The sequence below is a fragment of the Zeus faber genome (assembly GCF_960531495.2).
Source record: "Zeus faber genome assembly, chromosome: 8".
Taxonomy (NCBI): Eukaryota; Metazoa; Chordata; class Actinopteri; order Zeiformes; family Zeidae; genus Zeus; species Zeus faber.
This window is the reverse complement of record NC_137195.1, coordinates 10837666-10857173: the sequence shown is the minus strand read 5'-3', so window position 1 is coordinate 10857173 and position 19508 is coordinate 10837666. Positions and strand designations below refer to the sequence as shown.

Genomic DNA, 19508 nt, shown 5'->3' with positions numbered 1-19508 from the left:
TATTCCAAGCCAAACAGGAGGCTTTCATAAGAAACAATAAACAAGGTAGAAGGGGGGGGGGAGTCATTATTGACAGAATTTAGTTGTGAAATATTCCCATATTTTATATGCTTGAGGTTACCGCCGAAGAAAAGGTAAACTGTCTCGAACGCCCGCTCCTTTTTTTCCATTCCGCTTTTCCACCCGCCCGCTAAAACCCGGCTCGTCTCCCCCGTCACTTTCTCGTCACGTGTCCGGGCCCCGTTGGCCAGGGGAGCGGCCTTGGGCCCCTGCCCGGTGGCGTCAGGTCCTCGCAGGGCCCGGCCCAGCCCTCGCATCAAAGCACCAACAGTGCTGCTAAAGTCATTTTTCCAACGCCGCTGGAAAGCGGTGTGGGATATTACTGTAAAAAAGGGGGATTACATCATACGCAGCCCCTCGATTTAAGCGGGAATGAAAATGCCTCCCCTCGAAATGTTGACACGGTCCGTCCTCCGTTTATTTACCGACGGCCGTCCTTGACGGGGCGAGGCTGCGACCCGTCACGGCCCCCTCGTCGTTCATTACGGTCGGTTAAAGGAGATGAGGTAACAGATGCGTTTGGCGATAGGAGATGAGGCGACAGATGCGTCGGTGACATCCCCGCGGCCAGAGGTTGACCGAACGGGGCGTTGCAACCTCCATGTGGAGACTGACGTACTACGCAGGGGGTGAACCGGTTCTCACAGAGCTGCAGGTAAGAGGTAGAGTCTTTGGAGTTTCGTTCGGTTTTTTTTTTCTGATGTGGACTACTGCACCGTCTCGGACGGGCGGTGGTCTCGCCGGTTGGCGCGGGTTTATCACCACCCAGAACATAAGCAGGCGAATTGAACTGTTTGAAAACCACCGGACAGTGATGTGACCCACGTCCAGGTCATTCTCTGCACAAAATGTGTCGTCGCCTTGCGGAGGAAGAGACAAACTCAGAACAAACGGGATTACTGCGTCATACACACTTTTCTTTTTTCCGACAAAACCTCTTCTTTCATTCAAACTCCAAAATGTTTTTTCTTCGCCGTCGCCTTTGGCCGAAGGTGTCGACGGTGTGCGACCGGGCTCCCCCGGCGACGGGTAAAATGATCTGTTTGCCGAGGCTGAGCGAGGGACAAGACGCCGCCTCGCCCGTCCCGCCGAGCCGCCCCGCGTTTCCTCGAAAGTCCCGGCCACTTCGACCTTTTCCCTCCCCGCGGGGCGCGAACGTCTCCGCTCGCGCCCGTGGAAAACAAAGCCGTTTGATGCGAGGCGGTGACGTTTTTCCGTCCACCTGCAAGGGTCAAACGGACACGCCGGCTTCCGTCTTCCACGGTTGCCCCCAAAAGTGCGACGATGACCAAGTTTCTTTTTTTTTTTTGGAATCTAAATTGGATTTCTAGCACACAAAAAAAACAAACCCAGTAGAGTTTTCCATGTCTTCTCATTATTTTGCACATGCTCCAACAAGCTGTCACCTAATACATTCCCCTCTTTTCAAGGTGATTTTCACTCAAAAGCGCTGCGGGAAGGGGATACGGGTAAAAGGTTTAGTATAATATAGATCAAATCTGCTTTAGTGGGGGTCAATGACCCAAACTGTATCAGCTCTTTCCAGCGTTAATAGTCGAGTCCTCTGGGAACATAATGTTTGGATTGGTTGGGAAATATATTGGCAATAAAGAGACAAAAGGATGTCATAAACGTTGATTAAAGCTCTGGTTAAAAGACAGAGGCGGAGAAGCTCTGAGTTATGGGCACTTTTCAGACCACGTTATTGTTTCAGTGACAGAGCTCTTATTGCGTCTGGTGGAGCGGTGCGGGCCGGTGGTAAACATCTCTCCCCTGCACCAGGAGTCATTAATCCCTGGAGCCCAGGAAAAGCTTCAGTCCCGGTGTCTGTGGCCCTAAGAAATGGCGGCCAGTCGGCACCAGCAGGTCACGCAGCGCTCCAACCCCGCGCGGTTACTGCCGTCGCAGCTGTTTAAATCTCCCTCTAATGTGCCGCGGCCCGGGCGGACGTTTCGTCGATGGGATGGCTCACACATGTGCGCAGAGGAGTCAGCCGTGGCATCGCGGGTTTCGCTGGGAAAACCCGGTTAGTGCATGTGGAAAGTATCATATCGACAAGCCATATCTTCTGTTGGATGTGGTGGGGGGAGGGGGAGGGGGTGGTGGCTGGGTTCTGGTGAAATAGAATGATAAACCCAAACACTGCGGGTAGGGGGGGGGGGGGCGGCGGGAGTCAGGCATTGCGTGCCCCCGAAAACATCTGGGCGAACAAAGATGGAGGAGCTCGAGGCGCGTCGCAGAACGCCTTTTGTCATTGCCATTCTGGATTTCGGTCCTCCGAAAAAAAAAAAAAATGTTTTATGCATGCTGAGGCTCCGGCACACCCCCCCCCCCCCCAGCAGCTCCGGTGAAATATGCATCACTGAGAAATACGTCCCGTCCCCCCCCCCCCGATCAAAACGTCAGAGGAGTCGGCGCAAGATAAACGCCCGTCTGCCGCGATCGGCGTGTATATCTGCCGCGCCCCAGCCCCCCGGATTGCGGCGCTTTTTCTGACGTCTGCACATAAAACCTTACCTGGGGCCGCGGCGCCTGCGCCATGGAGACGCTGCCGCCGGGGGCCCCCCGCCTCACTTAACCGCCCTCCCCCCCCCCTTCCCCCCGTGACCCGACGGGCCCCCTGCGCCGCTCACCTCCTTACCTCCCCCGCGACGGGCGCGTCGGGGGGCAGGCGGGGAGAAAGGGATGACGAGAGGACGGAATCTGACTAGTGGAGCGGCGTGTGACCTGGCGTGCCGCGCCCCGAGCTTGCGCGCCGTCATCCATGGCGACGTTCCGGTGTTTTGCGCCGCGCCTCGATGTGTAGTCTAGACTCTGAAAGGAAGTTGTGGTTTTGCAATGCCATTGCTGTAGCTTAATTAATTAGTTAATCTCGACTTACTCGAGTGCGTTCTGTTTCGGGGAGTTTCGACATTTACCGCACCGCGTTTCAAAGCAAATATCTGTACTTTTTTAACTCCGCGACGTTTTTAACACAGTCACGTTACATGTTTGTTTGTGGTTTTTTTTTTCAAATGTATCTTTATTTGTCAAAAGTATATACAGTAAGTCACTATAACTAAGTAAGTAATGTAAATATAAGTAAGCATTTTATTGATAAACGTAATCAGGATCTGCATGAGCACTGTTCTGCGTGGCACTTTATGTTGCATAGTCTCTTATACCAGAGTCTCTTATATCAGGTCACTTTTACTTTTAATACTTTAATGACATGCAAGTATGCAAGTCAATGTGGTACTTTCACTTTTACTCAAGTATATTTGTGTCAGGGTATTTGCACTTTAACTTCAGAAAAACGTCCGAGTACTTCTTCCACCACTGGTGATTTTTCAAAGTAAATCACACTAAACACAGCCCTCTGTTTGGACACTCACGGACAATAATTACAAAAAGTTTGACCACGATCATTCGTTTCCATAGTCCAGTGTTTATTCTGCATTATTTTAGAATTTTGAAATGAAGGTGTCGTTTTGCAGGTGAATCGCACAGAACGCAGCCCTCCGCTTGTACACCTACTTACACTGATTGTCCTTTTGTTGATTAAAACACTCCGTCATGTCGCTTCATAAAATCGTTGAAAGTTAATTGAAAGAGGATCCTTTGCAGAGCTAATTAGTCAACAGTGGCGCGCGTGGCGCGCGCCACACCCACCCCGCGTCCGGTCGAGTGTGTGCGTCCGTGCGCGTGTATGTGCGCGCGTGCGTCGGCGCGTATGTGCACGTGCGTGCGTATGCATACGTATGTGCGCGCGCGCGCGTGTGTGCTTGCTCGCGCCGCCTCCAAGCGCACCACAATGATTTAGAAGTTCAGGAATCCCACGTGACGTCACCCGAGGGTGACGTTATGCTTCTCTAAATAGATCGTATTGTAATCTTTCCTCAGTCCAACGTGGTTTCTTCCGAGAGGCTACTTCACATTTTCTACAATTGTTTGGTAAGTTCAAAGTTATTCCGCGCTTCTGCACGTGCAGCTGCAGACTTGTTCCCCGTAGTTTTTACGTCGTTTATCGTGACTTTTTCGTGCGCGCGTGTGTGTTTTTTTGTTTTCCTCCTTCTCTTTCGTGCAACAGCTCGTTTCCACCGCCGAGAACCGTAGGTCCTCGATTTTTCTTTTTCGGGGGGGGGGGGGGGGGGGGGGGGCTTTGCGGAGATTGCGATTTAGACGCTTATTTCCAAAGGGCTGCACGCGGGTCGCCGCGACGACAACGCGCCGCGTGGAAGCCCGTCCGCCCCGCGCGCAGCCCCCCGCGGGGCGGAGCGGCGCGGCGCGCGGTGCGGTGCGGGGAGTCAAGTGCGGCTCGCGCGGCTCGGCGGCTCGCGCCCTGTCAGACGGAGGTCCACAGGAATGCGTCCGGAGCGCGAGCCCGTATGCGTGGGTGAGTGGGTGGGCACCAAAAAAAAAAAAAGAGAAAACCCCGGGCTGTCACGCGAGTCCCACCGCCACGGCGACACGGCTCACGATGGAGAACAGGAAAGATTCTCACCCATCGTGTCCCGTCCCGGGACAGGCGACCCGGCGTCTCTCCGCGCGTGGGAGCGTGGCCATCACCCCCCAACCCCCCCCCCCCCCCCAAAAAAAAACGACACCATAAGTGTCACGCGTACAAACCGTTTAATATCAGTGCGAATAATGATTCACGTTGCCCCTTGTTTTTCTTTATTTATTTTTTATTCCCGTTGATGAATTGAAGATTATAAGCGGCATGACGTCATTGTGCAGGCCGGTCCATCCGAGACGTTTGGGGCTTTTGGGGAGCTGCTGACGGGGCGGACGAGGTGGCAACGGCTCGAGAAAAAAAAAAAGAGCTTTTAACGTTTATAATTCTCCACCGTCACCGCGCTTCGCATGCACGGGCTCCCGCTGCTTTTGTTTCGGTGTCAACACTTGTTTCCCACTAATTGGATGTTTATCCCGTGGATTAAAGGGCCTGTCTTTGTTGACATCGTTTTTCTTGTATTTATTGCTGGTGTGACACTTTAATGGTAGAGATGCTGTTGATGAAAAAAAAAAGTTGCAATTGCTTTACAACTAGATTGGGGCGGGATGTCTGATAATTATAATAATACTAATAAAAAAATTGTAACAGCAGCAGCAACAATCATAATGCTTTTTTTAGCAGGAGGTTCTGTTGACACCATGCACATTACTGTTTTCCTAATGAGGTAAAACATATTTTGTGGAAAACGTTGAAATGGCTTGTGATGCATAGTTATTAAAAAAAAAAAAAAATTGAAACAGGATAATAAATATTGCTAAAAATGTTTATGTCACCTAGAAATATGATAGTTCTGTGTAGTTGTATGTACTGTGTATAGTATAAAGCTATTCCCTGCTAAAGTAACTTTGTCAAAGCAGAAATAAAAGTGTTGATATAAATTCTACTCTGATAACCTTCTGAAGTGTTATGTCATATAATGAGATATCCCATGCAATCATTTTTCCTTAGACGATAACTTTTGGAATTAAGGACCCATAAACTGGCTCTAAAGAGTGACTCCATGGTTTTGAGAGCCCGCTCCTCGATGGTAAATATAATTCATGAGACTTGTTGCAAACTGCAGTGTGATTCGCTTTTGTATTTCTAGTGACGGGCGAATGTCATGTGTGAAAGAGTTATCGGCGGAGCGATGGCGGCCGCCCCCCCCCCCCCCTCCCCGTCACCCGACACAACGCGGGGGGGGGGGGGACGTGGACCGACTCCAGCCGAGAGCCTTGTCATGCCTTGGGTTTGGGGTCCTCAACACACGCTGTCTGGGAGAGCCGCGCTCCGGGCCTCGGGGGTCTCCGCGATCCCACCCTGAGCCTTTCGCTGTCGAAAAACCCCCGGCCACACCGCCGGAGATTTGAGTTTGGCCGTGCCTTGTGTAACCCCTGCTGTAAACCCCCCCCAACCCCCCACCCCCGAACCCACCCCACCCCACCCCTCCGAGCGCTTTCCCCCGCCATATTGTTCAAATTCGAATATGTGACCTACCTGGAGAATTCCTCCCCAGACCCTCTTGAAATCGAACTCCGACCCCTAATCCTTCTCCACATCTCACATCGGGATTTAGTTAATGTAAAGTGTAACCAAATTTCCTCCGCTAAACTAAAACATCTATGTCAAATGAGAGCCAAGCGCCCCTTCCAAGGAAACGGTGTTGAGTGCTGATAATTTAAAGTGTGAAAGATATTGGATAATCCACAGAGGTACACACACAGTCCATGTGTTTCGATGTTTTATGTGTCATATGGTTAGAATTTCCGGCTAAATATGATAGGGGCCTATTATAGAAAGAGGAATGAAAGTAAGGAAAATATACAGTATATATTTTGTCCATTGGATCTTTTTAAACATGTATATAATATCTACCATGAGCACATAGATGTCACTTCAACAAACAAAGTTAAAATTCATACAACATTATCGCCCCGAGGACTCAGTTAATGAGGTGTTGTCAATATTGACAGCGTCAGCAGTTTATGTACAGGATGGAAATGAAAACAGTGGTTTTATTAGCGCTCAGGGTCTCAACCCCCCCCCCCCCCACCGAAAAAAAAAAAAAAAAAAAAGGGTTGCCCGCATTGGAATTTGGGCCCCAGTGCGTCGCCCCTTTGAGGTTTTGTTGTGTCAAAACAGAGCGGCAGGTGAGCAGGCTCGTCGGAGAGGACGGAGCGAGCTGGTGAAAGAAAGAGAAGCAGGGCCCTCCGCCCTGTGACAGAGAGACCCTGTCCAGACCCCGGGTGCAGGCTCGCTCATGAAGTATAGCTTGTTAGGAAAACAACACCGCCGCATAACAAAATATTCCCGTGTTTTCACTGTGCTTGAGGAAATAGTCTGTTGCACTCAAAAAAACACACGCGCGCGCGCACACACACACACGAGTATATCGCGGGTGCACAAACACATTCCTGCTGGAGAAAGAAATAAGGTTTGCCTGAATTGATGCCTACACTGGTTTTACTATGCTGCTGCTAACGGAAAGTGCAGGAACTAAGTGTGCTGTAGGTGCTGCCCAATTGGCACTCAGACCCCTCTTTGTAGACCTTCTCGAGGGTTCTTCCCTTTTCCCCATTTTTAATTTTTTTCTGAGTTTATCAGTCCCCACCTGAGGCCTTATCTCGGCTGGATGTTGACAAATGATCCCTGAGAATAATATTTGTCTTGCACTTTGAGACTTTAGGGGCCATGTGCACCTGGCTTGATTTGCATTTCTGGTGCATTTCAATACCTATAAATCCATACTTGTCACAGGCTAGTGAGTCAGAGAGTGTGTGTGTGTGTGTGTGTGTGTGTGTGTGTGTGTGTGTGTGTGTGTGTGTGTGTGTGTGTGTGTGTGCACGTGCGCGTGCCTGACGGTTTTGACATCTGACGATTGCATGGTTTCATTGCACTGAAAATAGAAGTTGCGCCCACCACCAAAAGCACAGCGATGATAACACAATGTGGATGTCTGTGCTGCTGGTCTCCGCCTCAACATGTGCACGGGGGTAATTATCTGATTATTTACGACCTTTAAAATGCCTAGTGAACAAATGAGTGGTCGACTTGAAAAATCTACACATTTTTTTGCTAATTCATCCTAGTTGGCGATGCTTTGACAGGTCAAACAGCAGTAAAATCGCGAAGCTGCTGAAGTATTTAAATTATTTCTAATTACCAGATACACACATGGACATGTGTGTATCTTCCTTGAGATGCGTGTTATGGTGACCATAACACAGGGGTGTACTGGGTTTAGTCACGTATCTCTCTAAAAAGATGTCATCGACAGGACCATGAGGTGTAACCCCCCCCCCCCCGCAAAAAAACCCCACAATAACGCAGATTTTTTTTTTCCCCCAGATATTCAATAACTTCAAAATAAGTTGCAAACTGCATATACGCCTCTGGACACCTCTGTGTAATATATTTTATAACTTCATGTTTTATTCCTTATGACTTAACCGAAAAGAAAGAAATGTCATGCAGTGTCTTTGAATAGCACTAAAATAAAACTCAGCGTCGAGAATATGAATTTTTTATATTTATAAATCCTTTAAAGCTAAAAACAAAATGAGAATACCTGCTCTTGTGACGTTGCAGGAGTCTATGTGCGGATGTCGGGCGCACGTTTGGATTTACAGTGTTTGTGGACTTTCATAAAAGCATAAAATCTGCCGCGTGCCTTTTTTCACCGGTTTCAAATTACAGCGGAGTGCAAGCGCTGGGCATTTCTCACTCCCGGGCGGGGGGGGACTTTATTCTTTATCTCAATTGTTAAACAAATAACCGTGACTAACAAAGCCATTTCATACTTGACGTGAGGCGTGGAAGCGCCGGACGCGGCCAAGCGGCTCAGAGTTTGTACCGAGGAGCATTACTTTACGGGGTAATGCCACAGAAATACAAAATAATACTGGCGCCCGAAGCACGATTCGAGGGCGAAAGCACCCGTTACGTGTAGGAGTTGTCACACAGAACCAAAAACGTACTTCTCATTCGATGAGGTGGAGATCAGAACCTCTTTGGCCCCGATGGTATCTGTGTGTCCGGTGCACCGCCGCCTCACTTCCACTTCCCCTTCTTGTCGCCCCGATTTAAACGCGCGACAAATGTAAAACCCCCATTCAATAATCCCTTTTATCAATTCTCGCTAGATTAGATTGACCTGTTGCTTTTTTGTTGTTGTCGTTCGCCTCAACGCCGATCTCGCTGCTTCACCGAATAAGAGAACGTGCATTTTCTATTTACAACGGATAGGATAAGGATCACAGATAACGTGAAACACTCTTTTCAAATATAAGAGCCGTGCACTTTCATTGTTGTTGTCTTTTTTTTTTTTTTTTTCACAGCCGACCAAAGACCAAAGACCTATATGGGCGACGTCGAGTAAAGATGACATAGTGTTGGGCCCAGTGTGTGGAGATAATTATTACACGCCCTATTCCTGGACCTCAGAAAATCAAACCAACGTTCAAATCCCAAAAACCTCTGCAACAACTTACCGCCTATATGGAGAAAACAATTACTTAATGTTGGGGACCAGTGTGCGAAGAGCGCCAAATAAGCTGTGTATAATTATCACGCCACCCATTTCTGGACCTTTCCAAAAAAAACAAACAAAAAAACGGCGAAACTTAAACCATGATGTCACTTCCACGGATCCCCGCAGGGTGGGGAATACGCTCTTATGTAGACTTAAAACAACCCGTCCAGATATTTTCAGGTGCAGTGGCAGCCTTCCACCCAGAATGACACTGTGAGAAGCGGCGTATTTTTCTGCTGCTGCGCTCGCGGGTAAACCGGAGTGATCGACTTCCCCTCCTTGTTTTCCTCTTTCCCCTTTGTTTGTAGTTTTATGAGGAGCCGACTGGAGTGATGAACTCAGAGCAGGAAAGGCCGTTTGTGTGCAGCGCTCCTGGATGTTCTCAGGTGAGTGTGTCGGGACAGGACCACACCAAGCGTGTGTGTGTGTGTGTGTGTGTGTGTGTGTGTGTGTGCCTGTGTGCCTGTGTGCCTGTGTGTGTGTGCGTGAGTGCCTGCGCGCGTGTGTGTGTGTGCCTGCGCGTGTGCGTGTGCGTGTGTGTGCGTGTGTGTGTGTGTGCCTGCGCGCGCGTGTGTGTGTGTGTGTGTGAGCGAGGGAATACATGTGAGTGTGTGTGGGCCTGTAATCTGACCCTTGAGGAGGCTGAAGTGGCCCGAGGAGTCGCACACCACCTGGGTCAGAAAGCAGAAACTGAATAGTGCGGAACTGAGTGAAAGGCGCGCTGTAAATAAAGCTGCAGGTGTAACCGAAAAAAGTTTTATGAAGTCAATACCAAGGAAGGACGAAAAAGGATTATTTTAATTGTTTTTTATTATTTTCTATTAATATTATTATTATTATTTTTTTTTTTCATTTTTGTTAACCACAGCAATAATAATAATAATTTTAATCTTTATTTGTACACCACCTTTCATACGCAACATGCAACTCAAAGTGCTGCACATTAATAGAAGGCAATCAAACAGTAATAATAAAAAAGCAAATCAAGTGCATTTCATAAAAATAAGTAAATATTAAACTGAATTTCAGTTTAGGGTCAGTGAGTTTGATCTTCACGATCATTCCTCAGCGAACGATTGCCACTCGCTATTTTTCCAGAATTATTGCCTAGAATTATGAGAATAGAATAGAATTATTTGTCTGATTAGTCTTCAAACAATTTCTCTCGATAATCCTCAGAATAATCCTCGCAATATTTTAGGGCCCTTTTCAATGGACTCACTGTCATGGCTGTGAGGTTTGGAATTACTGCTCTCGAAATTCAGGTCGTCATCGAGCGATCCTGGAAGCGGTGGAGGTATTTGGAGGCGTGTGTTCTAAAAGAGACATAAAAGGCTCACAGAACATTTATTTCCCTTTCTTTCTTTTTTTTTTTTTTTTTTTTTTTTGGCCACGTGCGGACACGGCAGCGATTTCCCACCGAGGACCATCTGATGATCCACCGACACAAGCATGAGATGACGCTGAAGTTCCCCTCCATAAAGAACGACAACATGCTGTCAGGTGGGTGTCTCACCCGCACCGGCACAGAAGCTCACTCCTCCGCTACGTCACACACACACACACACACACACACACACGCGCTGCAAGCTCCTTTTCAGGTGTGTGCTGCGTTGAGTCACCCCCGGACAGACATGTGTAAGAGGAGAAACATCTACGAGGCGTCTGTTCCAGTTGTTTATGAGCCAGATGATCGCGGCATTGTCGCGCAAATTAAAAGGCGGGGCACCTCTGGTCTGTCCAGCCCTGTTGTTTTACACTCTGACTTCCTCCCATCTCCAGAGCTCACCCACAGAATGTACTGTATGAGTGATGGTGTGTTTGGGGATTTAACCGGGGACACAGGGCGACACCCCGATCCACCCCCCCCCCTCCTCCAAAAATGGAGGGGGGGGGGGACACACACAGTTATCGATGGCGTACACCGACCGTCACCCCGAGGCCGAGGCCATAATTCCAGCGGCTCCGGACGCGCGCGTGTCGCCGCCTCAGCCGCGCCGTCCGGATTGCGTCTTGTTTATTATTTACAACCGGCAGGACGGCGGGATCGGGTTTTTCTAGGCCGAGTGTCCTTATCCCTCGTTATCTGAGTTACAACCCGGGGCATTTCTCTCGCCGAGACCTTGGACTGCGACGGGCGACAGAGTGGAGGGTTATCAGTCATCGTCCCCATCCCCCCCGCCGCTCACTCACATCAGCTCTGCCTGGTAAACGGGTTTTTTCGCGCGTGTTAGCGCCATAAACCAAATAAAACGTCCACTGCTGTGGCATCAAGTCTTTAATGCCATCGAGTACCGGTCCGTATCTGAAAGTGGACGTTAACCTCTTTCTGTGTTATTTTTTTATTTTTATTTTTATTTTTTGGTAATGATTGATATAAGCTCATGGCCCAGAAATTCTATTTCGGGCAAGAACTGTATTTGGGGTGCACAGGTCATGCCCAAGGTTTAAGTCAATCCCCGGTCTAGCCAGAATGGATAAACAGACGATGGAGTATGCTTTTAGTCTTTGAAACAGGCTTGATCCTAAAATCACCTTTAACTGTCTGAAATTTGATCTGCACTAACCCCCCCCAAAAAAAAAGAAAAAGTCAAGTTGGATCCCATGGCCTCGGCGGAGCCAAACAAACGGGACCCACTCGGTAGGTGGGGTCTGGACTTTGTTAAGAGCAAAAGCTGTCAAGGAGACTGTCTCTATCTCACACCGGGAGTGTAATGCTCTATTACTCGTAAAACTCGATCAGTTCAAAAAGACTCTCTGCGCCGGTTGATACCTCACACGCCACGGAATGCACAGCATCCGCACTCTGTGACGGAACACGTGACGCCGTGTCGCGGCCGGGGTTTTCTTTTCTCCTCAAAGTCGACTTTGTGTCCCGCTGCTTGAATTCTAGACCAGACGCCGACGCCGACGCGCTTCTTGAAGAACTGCGAGGAGGTGGGGCTGTTCAGCGAGCTCGACTGCTCCATCGAGCAGGAGTTCCGGAAAGCCCAGGAAGAGGAGGACAACAAGCAGGTAGAGTGGCGGCGCGGCCGGAGGGGGGGGGGGGGATTAGCGATGCACTGAAATTAAAATTCTTGGTGGAGTTTCAGCAAACGCTGCATAGTGGACATCCCATACCAAATACCGGGGATCTGTGTTTTCCTTCGCTCTTTTTTTTTTTTTCCCCCCAGTTCCTTGCGCGTCGTTTGGAGCGAAGGGGCATTCAGGGTCAAATCAACCAAACTATGCATGTAGCCTACTTAACATGCCCACATTGGTTATCGTTTTTTGGTTGCAATGGAAGTACTGTATATGCCGTGGTTGATGCAAGGTCATCGCTGCATAAATGAGAAGAAACACAGTTTGTATTACCCAACAAATACTTTTTCAAATGCTTTTAATGCATTTATTTTCATTGCTCAACACTGCCCGGTGCGCTGCCTCGCCGCAGTATTTTTTTAACCCACAGAGCGATAAATGACCTCTCCTCCCTGTTAAACATATTCCACCTGTCAAGTTCAACGCCGGTTTTACTTTACGACCGACAAACTCGCCTTTTGATGTGCTTTGTCATGAAACTTGAAACACTGTTCCGCGCTCCCGTTGGAAACAGCCCTCGTTGGCTTCCGCAGCGCAGGAAGACAGTATAAACGCAAGGCATGTTGCGGCTTTGTTTGTCCGAACGTGCCATTAATACCTGGCGCAGGAAGCGGAGTCAATAATTCTGTCAGAGCGCCGAGCCTTTTTTTTTTTTTTTTTTTTTTTTTTAATCACTTGGCTATTTTGGTACCGCCGAACATTCCTACCTAAAAATTCTCACAGTTCGCTCTGCTGATGGTCAAAAGCAGATCTGCGCGTTTACGTGAGCGCTCTTTTTTTTTTTTTTTTTTTCCCCGACGCGCGGATCAGTCGGACGTATTGTCTCTGGCCGTCCCTGTGTCCCGGACACCGCACCCAGCGTCCAAATCCGTCTCGTTGACAGCCACAGACGGGGCCGACAAGCGGAGGCTTCTCACCCACCGCCCGCGAGGAGGCAGGGGATCGGGTTCTCCACCGGCACCTCGAGCTCTACAGCCCCCCTCTCTCCAGCGAGGGAGTCGCGTTTCTCGCCCCGACACAAAGATCGACCCCGGAGAGAGAGAGAGAGAGAGAGAGAGAGAGAGACAACACTTGTGACGGCATTACACGACTTTGCCAGACAGGCGGTCACGCGCACGCGCGGCCCCTGTTGTGAGCTCAGCAGAATCTCTAAAGCTCTGACGAGGCGTTGATCATTTATGCATTATGGATCCGCCCCCAGGAGCATCTCCGCCCGGGTCACCTGGGCCGCCGGGCAAATCACCGCGAGTCAGACTGCTTATCTAACGTCTGGAGAGGCGCTCGTGCAAGCCGGCGGTCGGGCTCGGAGCCCCGTCTGCGCCCGGGTCAGCTGCGTCTCGCCTCCCGAGCCGGCGTGGTTTACGATGGTAGGCTCTTTGTTAGTCAGCGGGAGGCAAGTCCCGGCACGAAAAAAAAACCCTGGGAGCGCGGGGGCTCGGAAAAAAAAAACACACACACACACACACAGATATGGAGCTTTGTTTCAAATGATGCGGTCCAACGTCTCATTAGAGGGAGGGGGAAAAAAAAAATGCAATTATGTTTTTCGTAAGCAGGCGTTTTCAGGTGGTAGAAGGTCCAATTAATAATCAAGTCTTGATTGCATCTATACAACATACACAAACAAATGCATATACTGTATGTTTTCTCCTCAGTCTATTTATTTAACCCTGTTTACGCATTGCCGGCCGCTCGTCTCACATTACACCTATGAAAACCGTGCATCTAGCCAAAACATGTAAGCGAGGCTCAGGGATATATTTTGACTTACCATGTTATTTTGAAATCTATTAGCCATTACTTGTACCAAGGGGAAAATAAACAAACTACCCTGCTGGGTAAATAATACAATGGAAATCTGGCCTTCATTACACTCTCATTACACATTTTTTGTTTTTTCTTCTTCCCCCCACCTACACTTAGGAAAAGCCATTTGATGATAGCTTGCTTCGTTTCTCATTACCATTCTTCTCGGCGCTCCGAGCCGTTTTTAAAGCCTGAGTCATGCCGATCGTGGATCTTCTTTGGGCAAAAAGCGCACTCTTATCATCACACGGGACTGGAAGCCCTCATTCGCTCGGTCTTCCTTTTTTTCCTTCCCCTCGCAGAGCATCTCCATGCACGGCCAGCACCAGCAGCCCCACTCCAGAATGTCCAACCACGACAGCAGCATCGTGATCCAGCAGGCCCTGCCCTCGCCCCAGTCCAGCTCCGTCATCACACAAGCTCCATCCACCAACAGACAGATAGGGTGAGTCGCCAACGCCGTCCCGGCACCGGCGGACACGTGTGTTCATATTTATAAGGCCATACTTGGTAAACTCCCACACTAGTTATGCAGCTTTGTCCCCCCCCCCCAAAGGTCGAACCATATCTACGGCCCACGCTCTGATATCTGCATTTCGGCGTGAACAGAGTTTTGGCCCAAAAAAAGACAAAACGATTTCCGGTTCCCTGGCCCTTCAGCGAAACATCCCAATACTGCAGGAGATCGTCTCTTCGAATACGTTCAAAGAGACGGTTTTAAAGTCTGGACTTCCTCTCCTTTAAAGGTCTGAATGTTGTTTTTAATCGTTGTGCATATGTAGTTTCATGTGCCGTGTTTTTACGCGTTTTTCTTTTACGCTTCCTCGGCAGCATTGTCCGCTGCTTCCTTGGCCAGGTCTCGATGAGGCTAACCTGGAAAAAGAAAGGCAAAAAACCCCCCAAAAAACATGGGTAGACTGAATAGTAGTGGAAAGCTTTTTGATGTTTTTCATCCTCTCCACCTCTATTACGCGCCATTATACGCCTCGCAATTTCTTTTCGAGTCAGACCTCGGTAGACCGACTGTAGTGAGCCGACAATGGCCCGATTGTCTGTTCGAAGGCGTCCTCGAAGTGCGTCTGTGAATTAAGGAGTGCTGGAGTACAGCGACGGCCTCCGGCTCGGCCCGGTGCCATTGTCTCCCCGTCCGCGGGTCGGCGTCCCCCCGCTGCACGCTCCGAGGCGGTGTCAGTGTTGCGCGCGAGGCCCGGTCGTGCCGCGTCGCGCCGTCCATTCAGCATTGTCCCGCGGCAGAGCGTGCCGGGAGGGGGTCCCCGGGGCGCGATGAGGTCGTCGCCGATGCCTCGGCGCCCACCGCGTTTGCCGTGGGTTTAGCCTCTCGTGTTTCAGAGTAGTTATTTTGGCTTGCACGGGAATGGGGGTCACAGCCAAATATTCCTTTTTATTCCCGCCGCTTCTCGCCGCCGTGCCGCGCATGCAGAGCCAGCGGAGGAAATGACAGGAAGCTGTATTATGTTGGAGTAAATATTATTATTATTTTTTTTATTCTTGTTACCGATCTGAGTGGTCGTCGGACTTGTCTGAGAGCGCTGTATTTTTCGCCACCCCCCTTTTTGTGACTTCTGCTTTTCTTTCATAAACTTTTATCTGGTTTCTGTTCCTAATTTCTTCACTCGTCACTATCCTTAACTCTTCACTCTACATGATTCACCTTCGCAAATTGTTTAGCACACACACACACGCGTACGCACGCACGCACGCACGCACGCACGCACACACCCCTTTCAATTCTTGATTTATGTGACCGTTTATCCCAAAGAGAGACCAGATAAATGTTAAATTATTTCTTCCGGGGTCATTGTCAATCAGAACAAAGTGTCATAATCCATTCAAACGCGTATAGAACCTGTTCTGGAAACCCTGTGCCGTCCCTCTTGTTATGCTCTTTCTCTCTGCTTTTTTCCCCTCGCCATGGGTGTGTCAGTGCAAACCGGGCCGATCGAGTTTTGGGAGGGCTCGGTTCAAGGCCGACGCTGTGTCCCAGTCGTCCTGTTTAGATTTTACAGCTCGAGGAGCAGCTTGTGAATATTGGATGGGGAGGCCCCGGACTCTAAGCTTGACTGACACCCCGACGGGCTCTTTGTCCGAGACGGGGGGTGGAATTTCATCCCCGCCCCCCCCCTTCCCAGAGAAGCGGCAATCACTGCCGGGCCCGCTCCACCTGAGTTCACCTGTCACCGAAGACAGACGGACGCCAGCTCTCTCTCCACCGTCCGACCGGGGCCCTCGCTGGCTCTCGCGGAGGCCGCTTTGGGTCCCAGATCATTTTGGTCGGTTCCCACTAAACGGTGTGCGTGTAAGCCTCGGGCCGCAGCTCTCTGCGACTCACACCGATTGTAGCACTTCTCCCTTCCGAGCCGCGTCGGGAGCGTGGCTGCGCCGCGCGCCGAGCCCTTTGTTTGTCGCCAGGGCGATGGAATCTTACCACGTGAAAAGGAAACCCCCGCGCGGCCGAGTGGATGCGCGCTGGAGTTGATTTCGGAAAAGTTCACATCAGCAGGGAAACGGGGATGAGGAAACCCCTCCGCTGAGGAGCGGTGCCTCCACAGGAAGCTATTAGGGGTGACCGGCGGGTCTGTGCGCGGGGTCGCTCCGCAGGAACTTCCTACCGAGCGGCAAGACCCCCCCTTCAGGGGCCGGTCCGGCTCCGGCCAGGTCGGCAAACAGCGAGACAGTTTATCGGAGGTCAAAGCAGAGGTTCCCTGTGATGCCTCCGATTCCCTGTTGTGCATCAAAAGCCGCGGACGTCTAGGAAAAGAAATTCCGCGCCGCGTGTGAAAAACCTGCCGCGCATATTTACGATTAACCGTCCAAACTTAAGTGCCGGTTCAGAGGCGTTTTTTTTTTTTTCCGCTGGCGAGAGCGGAAGGGTTCAGGTAATTCATTTTTTTGCGGAGACCCAGCACACTGAGTTCTCACGGAGAGGAGTTGCTCAACCGCCGCCGAGTCACTTTCATCCAGGTCCCATCGCCGTTCCTGGTTCTCATCTCTCCGCCGATTAACTGACCACAGGGCATCCAGTGAATTAGGATATTAGGATAACAAGTCATTCATTTTCTTTCCTCCATAATGTTTACTAAAGAGCTTTGAGGCTTGGAATCAATTAAGATTGGCTTTCCTCGAGTCAATTTGCTTTAAGGATTGAGCTGTGCTTGCAGCTGTGAAACCCAAGGACTCCCCCCACCCCCCACCCCCACCCCCCTCTCTCTCGCTCACCCTCTCACCCTTCTCTCTCTCTCTCTCTCTCTCTCTCTCGCCCTCTCACCCTCTATTACGCTCTCTCACTCACTCTCTCTCTCTCTCTCTCTCTCGCCCTCTCACCCTCTATCACGCTCTCTCAATCTCTCTCGCTCTCTCTCTCTCTCTCTCTCTCTGTCCTCCCTCCCTCCCTCCCTCTCTAACTAAACAAGGGCCTTAGAGACCAAAACTGACGCAAACCAGTGTTAAAACGAGCCACGGGCAAAACACGGCCGAACTCGCTGTCACAGCTATCATTATACAAAGGAAAAGAGGCGTCCCACTGATCTGGACGCTCTCCGCTTTGGAATCAGAGACAGATGGTTCTGAGTTATGTCAGAATTAAACATGTTAGTCAATGCTTACCATGGGAGATGCAACATTTTTTGGGAGACCTCAACCTTCTGACTCACGAGAGGGAAAGTGCAGCTAGATAGGGGAGGGGGGGGTGGGTGCACGTGGGCATTGTAAACGAAACACTTCTTTGCAGGATCAGTCGAGGAATTGGCTCTCAAATACCAACCTCAATTCAGCCGGGTTCATTAATGACATTATGCCTCGGCCTTTCGTGCTCATAGCAGTCATTTCAGGATATTAGAATGGAACAAAACCTTTTCTTTGGACTATCGTGGGATAATCTCCTCATCATCTCCTTGGTCCTGATATTTTACATTCACGGGCATCCCAAAGCCCCTTCCTCAGTGCACAAATGTCATGTTTTTTTTGTTTTTTTTCTCTTGTTTGAATCCTTGCCAAAAGTGCATTACAGGGCGTGCTGTGAGTAACGGGAGGCATGGCCGCACATTTTGTTTCCATGGTGCATAGAGTTTATGGTATAGTCAGAGACTTTCACACCTCTCGGAGCCAGCCGCGTCTTGAGGTCTTTTCCTGGGGGCTGAGAGGGGAAGTAGGCAGATATAGAACTTGTTTTTAATGTTTCACAAAACCACACGTTGTCATTCAAGGAGTCGTCTCGTCCCGTCTCAGGTCGTGGTGAAGCTGGTGTTAGGAAGCTTTTGGGGATGGTAGCTCAGGAGGTAGAGCTGGTCGTCTAGTAATCTAAAGGTTGCTGGTTCGATCCCAGGCTCCTCCTGCTAGCATGCTTTAGTGTCCTTGAGCGAGACCCTTAACCCCTAATTCCTCCTGATGGCTGCGTCTGTCGGTGTTTGAATAATTGTGAGTCGCTTTGGATAAAAGTGTCTGCTAAATGTAATGTTTTGCGGAGGGATTGTGAGAAATTGGTAAATTATGGTAAATGAATTAAGATGAATTATGACAAAATACACCTAGGTACAATACCCTCTAGGAAAACTGGGAGTCAACCGAAGTTTAAAACAATTGTTCATTTCTCAGATAATTAACACCTATTCTGAACATTTTGTACAATGGCCATGTTGTATTTCCACCGCCATTGTACAAGTGTCAAACATACGATTTATTTTAATGGAGAGAGCTACGTTTTTTTTTTTGTTTCCATAGGCAAGCTGTGACCTCGGCTGTGACCCTTAAAATTTAAACCAAACTTCCCTTATTATTGTTTATAGTTAGATTGCATAGAGAGGGTGGCGATAAGGACGGAGGTCCACCCTGAGCGCCTGAGGTGCCCTCACGCCCCCGTCCCCGTCCCCCCTCGACAGTGTCTTAATCCAGCGGCTGGACTTGAAACCTGTGTGGGCTCTGTTTGGTTAAACACCTCCGATGGAGTCGTGCATATGCACAAAGGAAGGAAGACAGAAAAACGTAAGGTCGTCCGGTGTTATTAATTAGAGAAAGAGAGAGAGAGAAAGAAAGTAAGAAGGAAAGCGCAGGATGTACATCTGACCTGAATTAAGATGAGCTCATTGTGTACCGCAGAGGGTTTAATAGTGCATTTGGAGAGGAACGCCCAGACTCTGTTCCCTCTCATTCCAGCGGGGCTGTGTCATCCCTGCCCCGGGGCCACCACACATGCAGGCCCCTGCACGAGCAACTCACACTCAGCTCCGGGGAGCTGGTGGATCACAGGACGAGGAAGTGTGGAACCGGGGGATCAGAGGTAGATGGAGGAGAGGAAGAAGGGGATCAGGGGGGGTATGGAAGGAGAGGAAATGAGCCGTGGGGGGAGGGCGGAGGAGAGAAAGGCGGGAATGGGCAAGGGCTTTTTGGACAAGGTGGACAGGAGGAACTCAGAGACCCCAGGTGACTGGAGAACACGAGTGTCGTGTGAGGCTGTGGCAGTGCTGCCTGCCACACGCCACCCGAGTGGCGTTTTCAGGGCCCTCCGATGCGGCAAATACACCAGTTTATTGTAGAGAG

At 49.8% G+C, this 19508-nt stretch overlaps 1 protein-coding gene across 5 annotated transcripts in view; it reads left to right on the top strand.

Moving 5' to 3' along the window:
• The first annotated feature begins 570 nt into the window (after positions 1-570).
• Positions 571-19508, top strand: part of creb5b (cAMP responsive element binding protein 5b) — a 44950-nt gene continuing 26012 nt past the window's right edge. For 2 of the 5 annotated variants that reach the window (XM_080005233.1, XM_080005237.1), the window contains exons 1-5: positions 571-715; positions 9377-9454; positions 10478-10571; positions 11962-12083; positions 14258-14400. In XM_080005233.1, coding sequence (XP_079861359.1) covers positions 662-715; positions 9377-9454; positions 10478-10571; positions 11962-12083; positions 14258-14400 — 491 coding nt within the window. In that variant the 5' untranslated portion in view covers positions 571-661. Of the gene's footprint in view, positions 716-3948; positions 3994-5182; positions 5223-5506; positions 5586-9376; positions 9455-10477; positions 10572-11961; positions 12084-14257; positions 14401-19508 lie in introns of those variants that run through there. The other 3 variants (XM_080005235.1, XM_080005234.1, XM_080005236.1) reach the window with 3 other exon arrangements.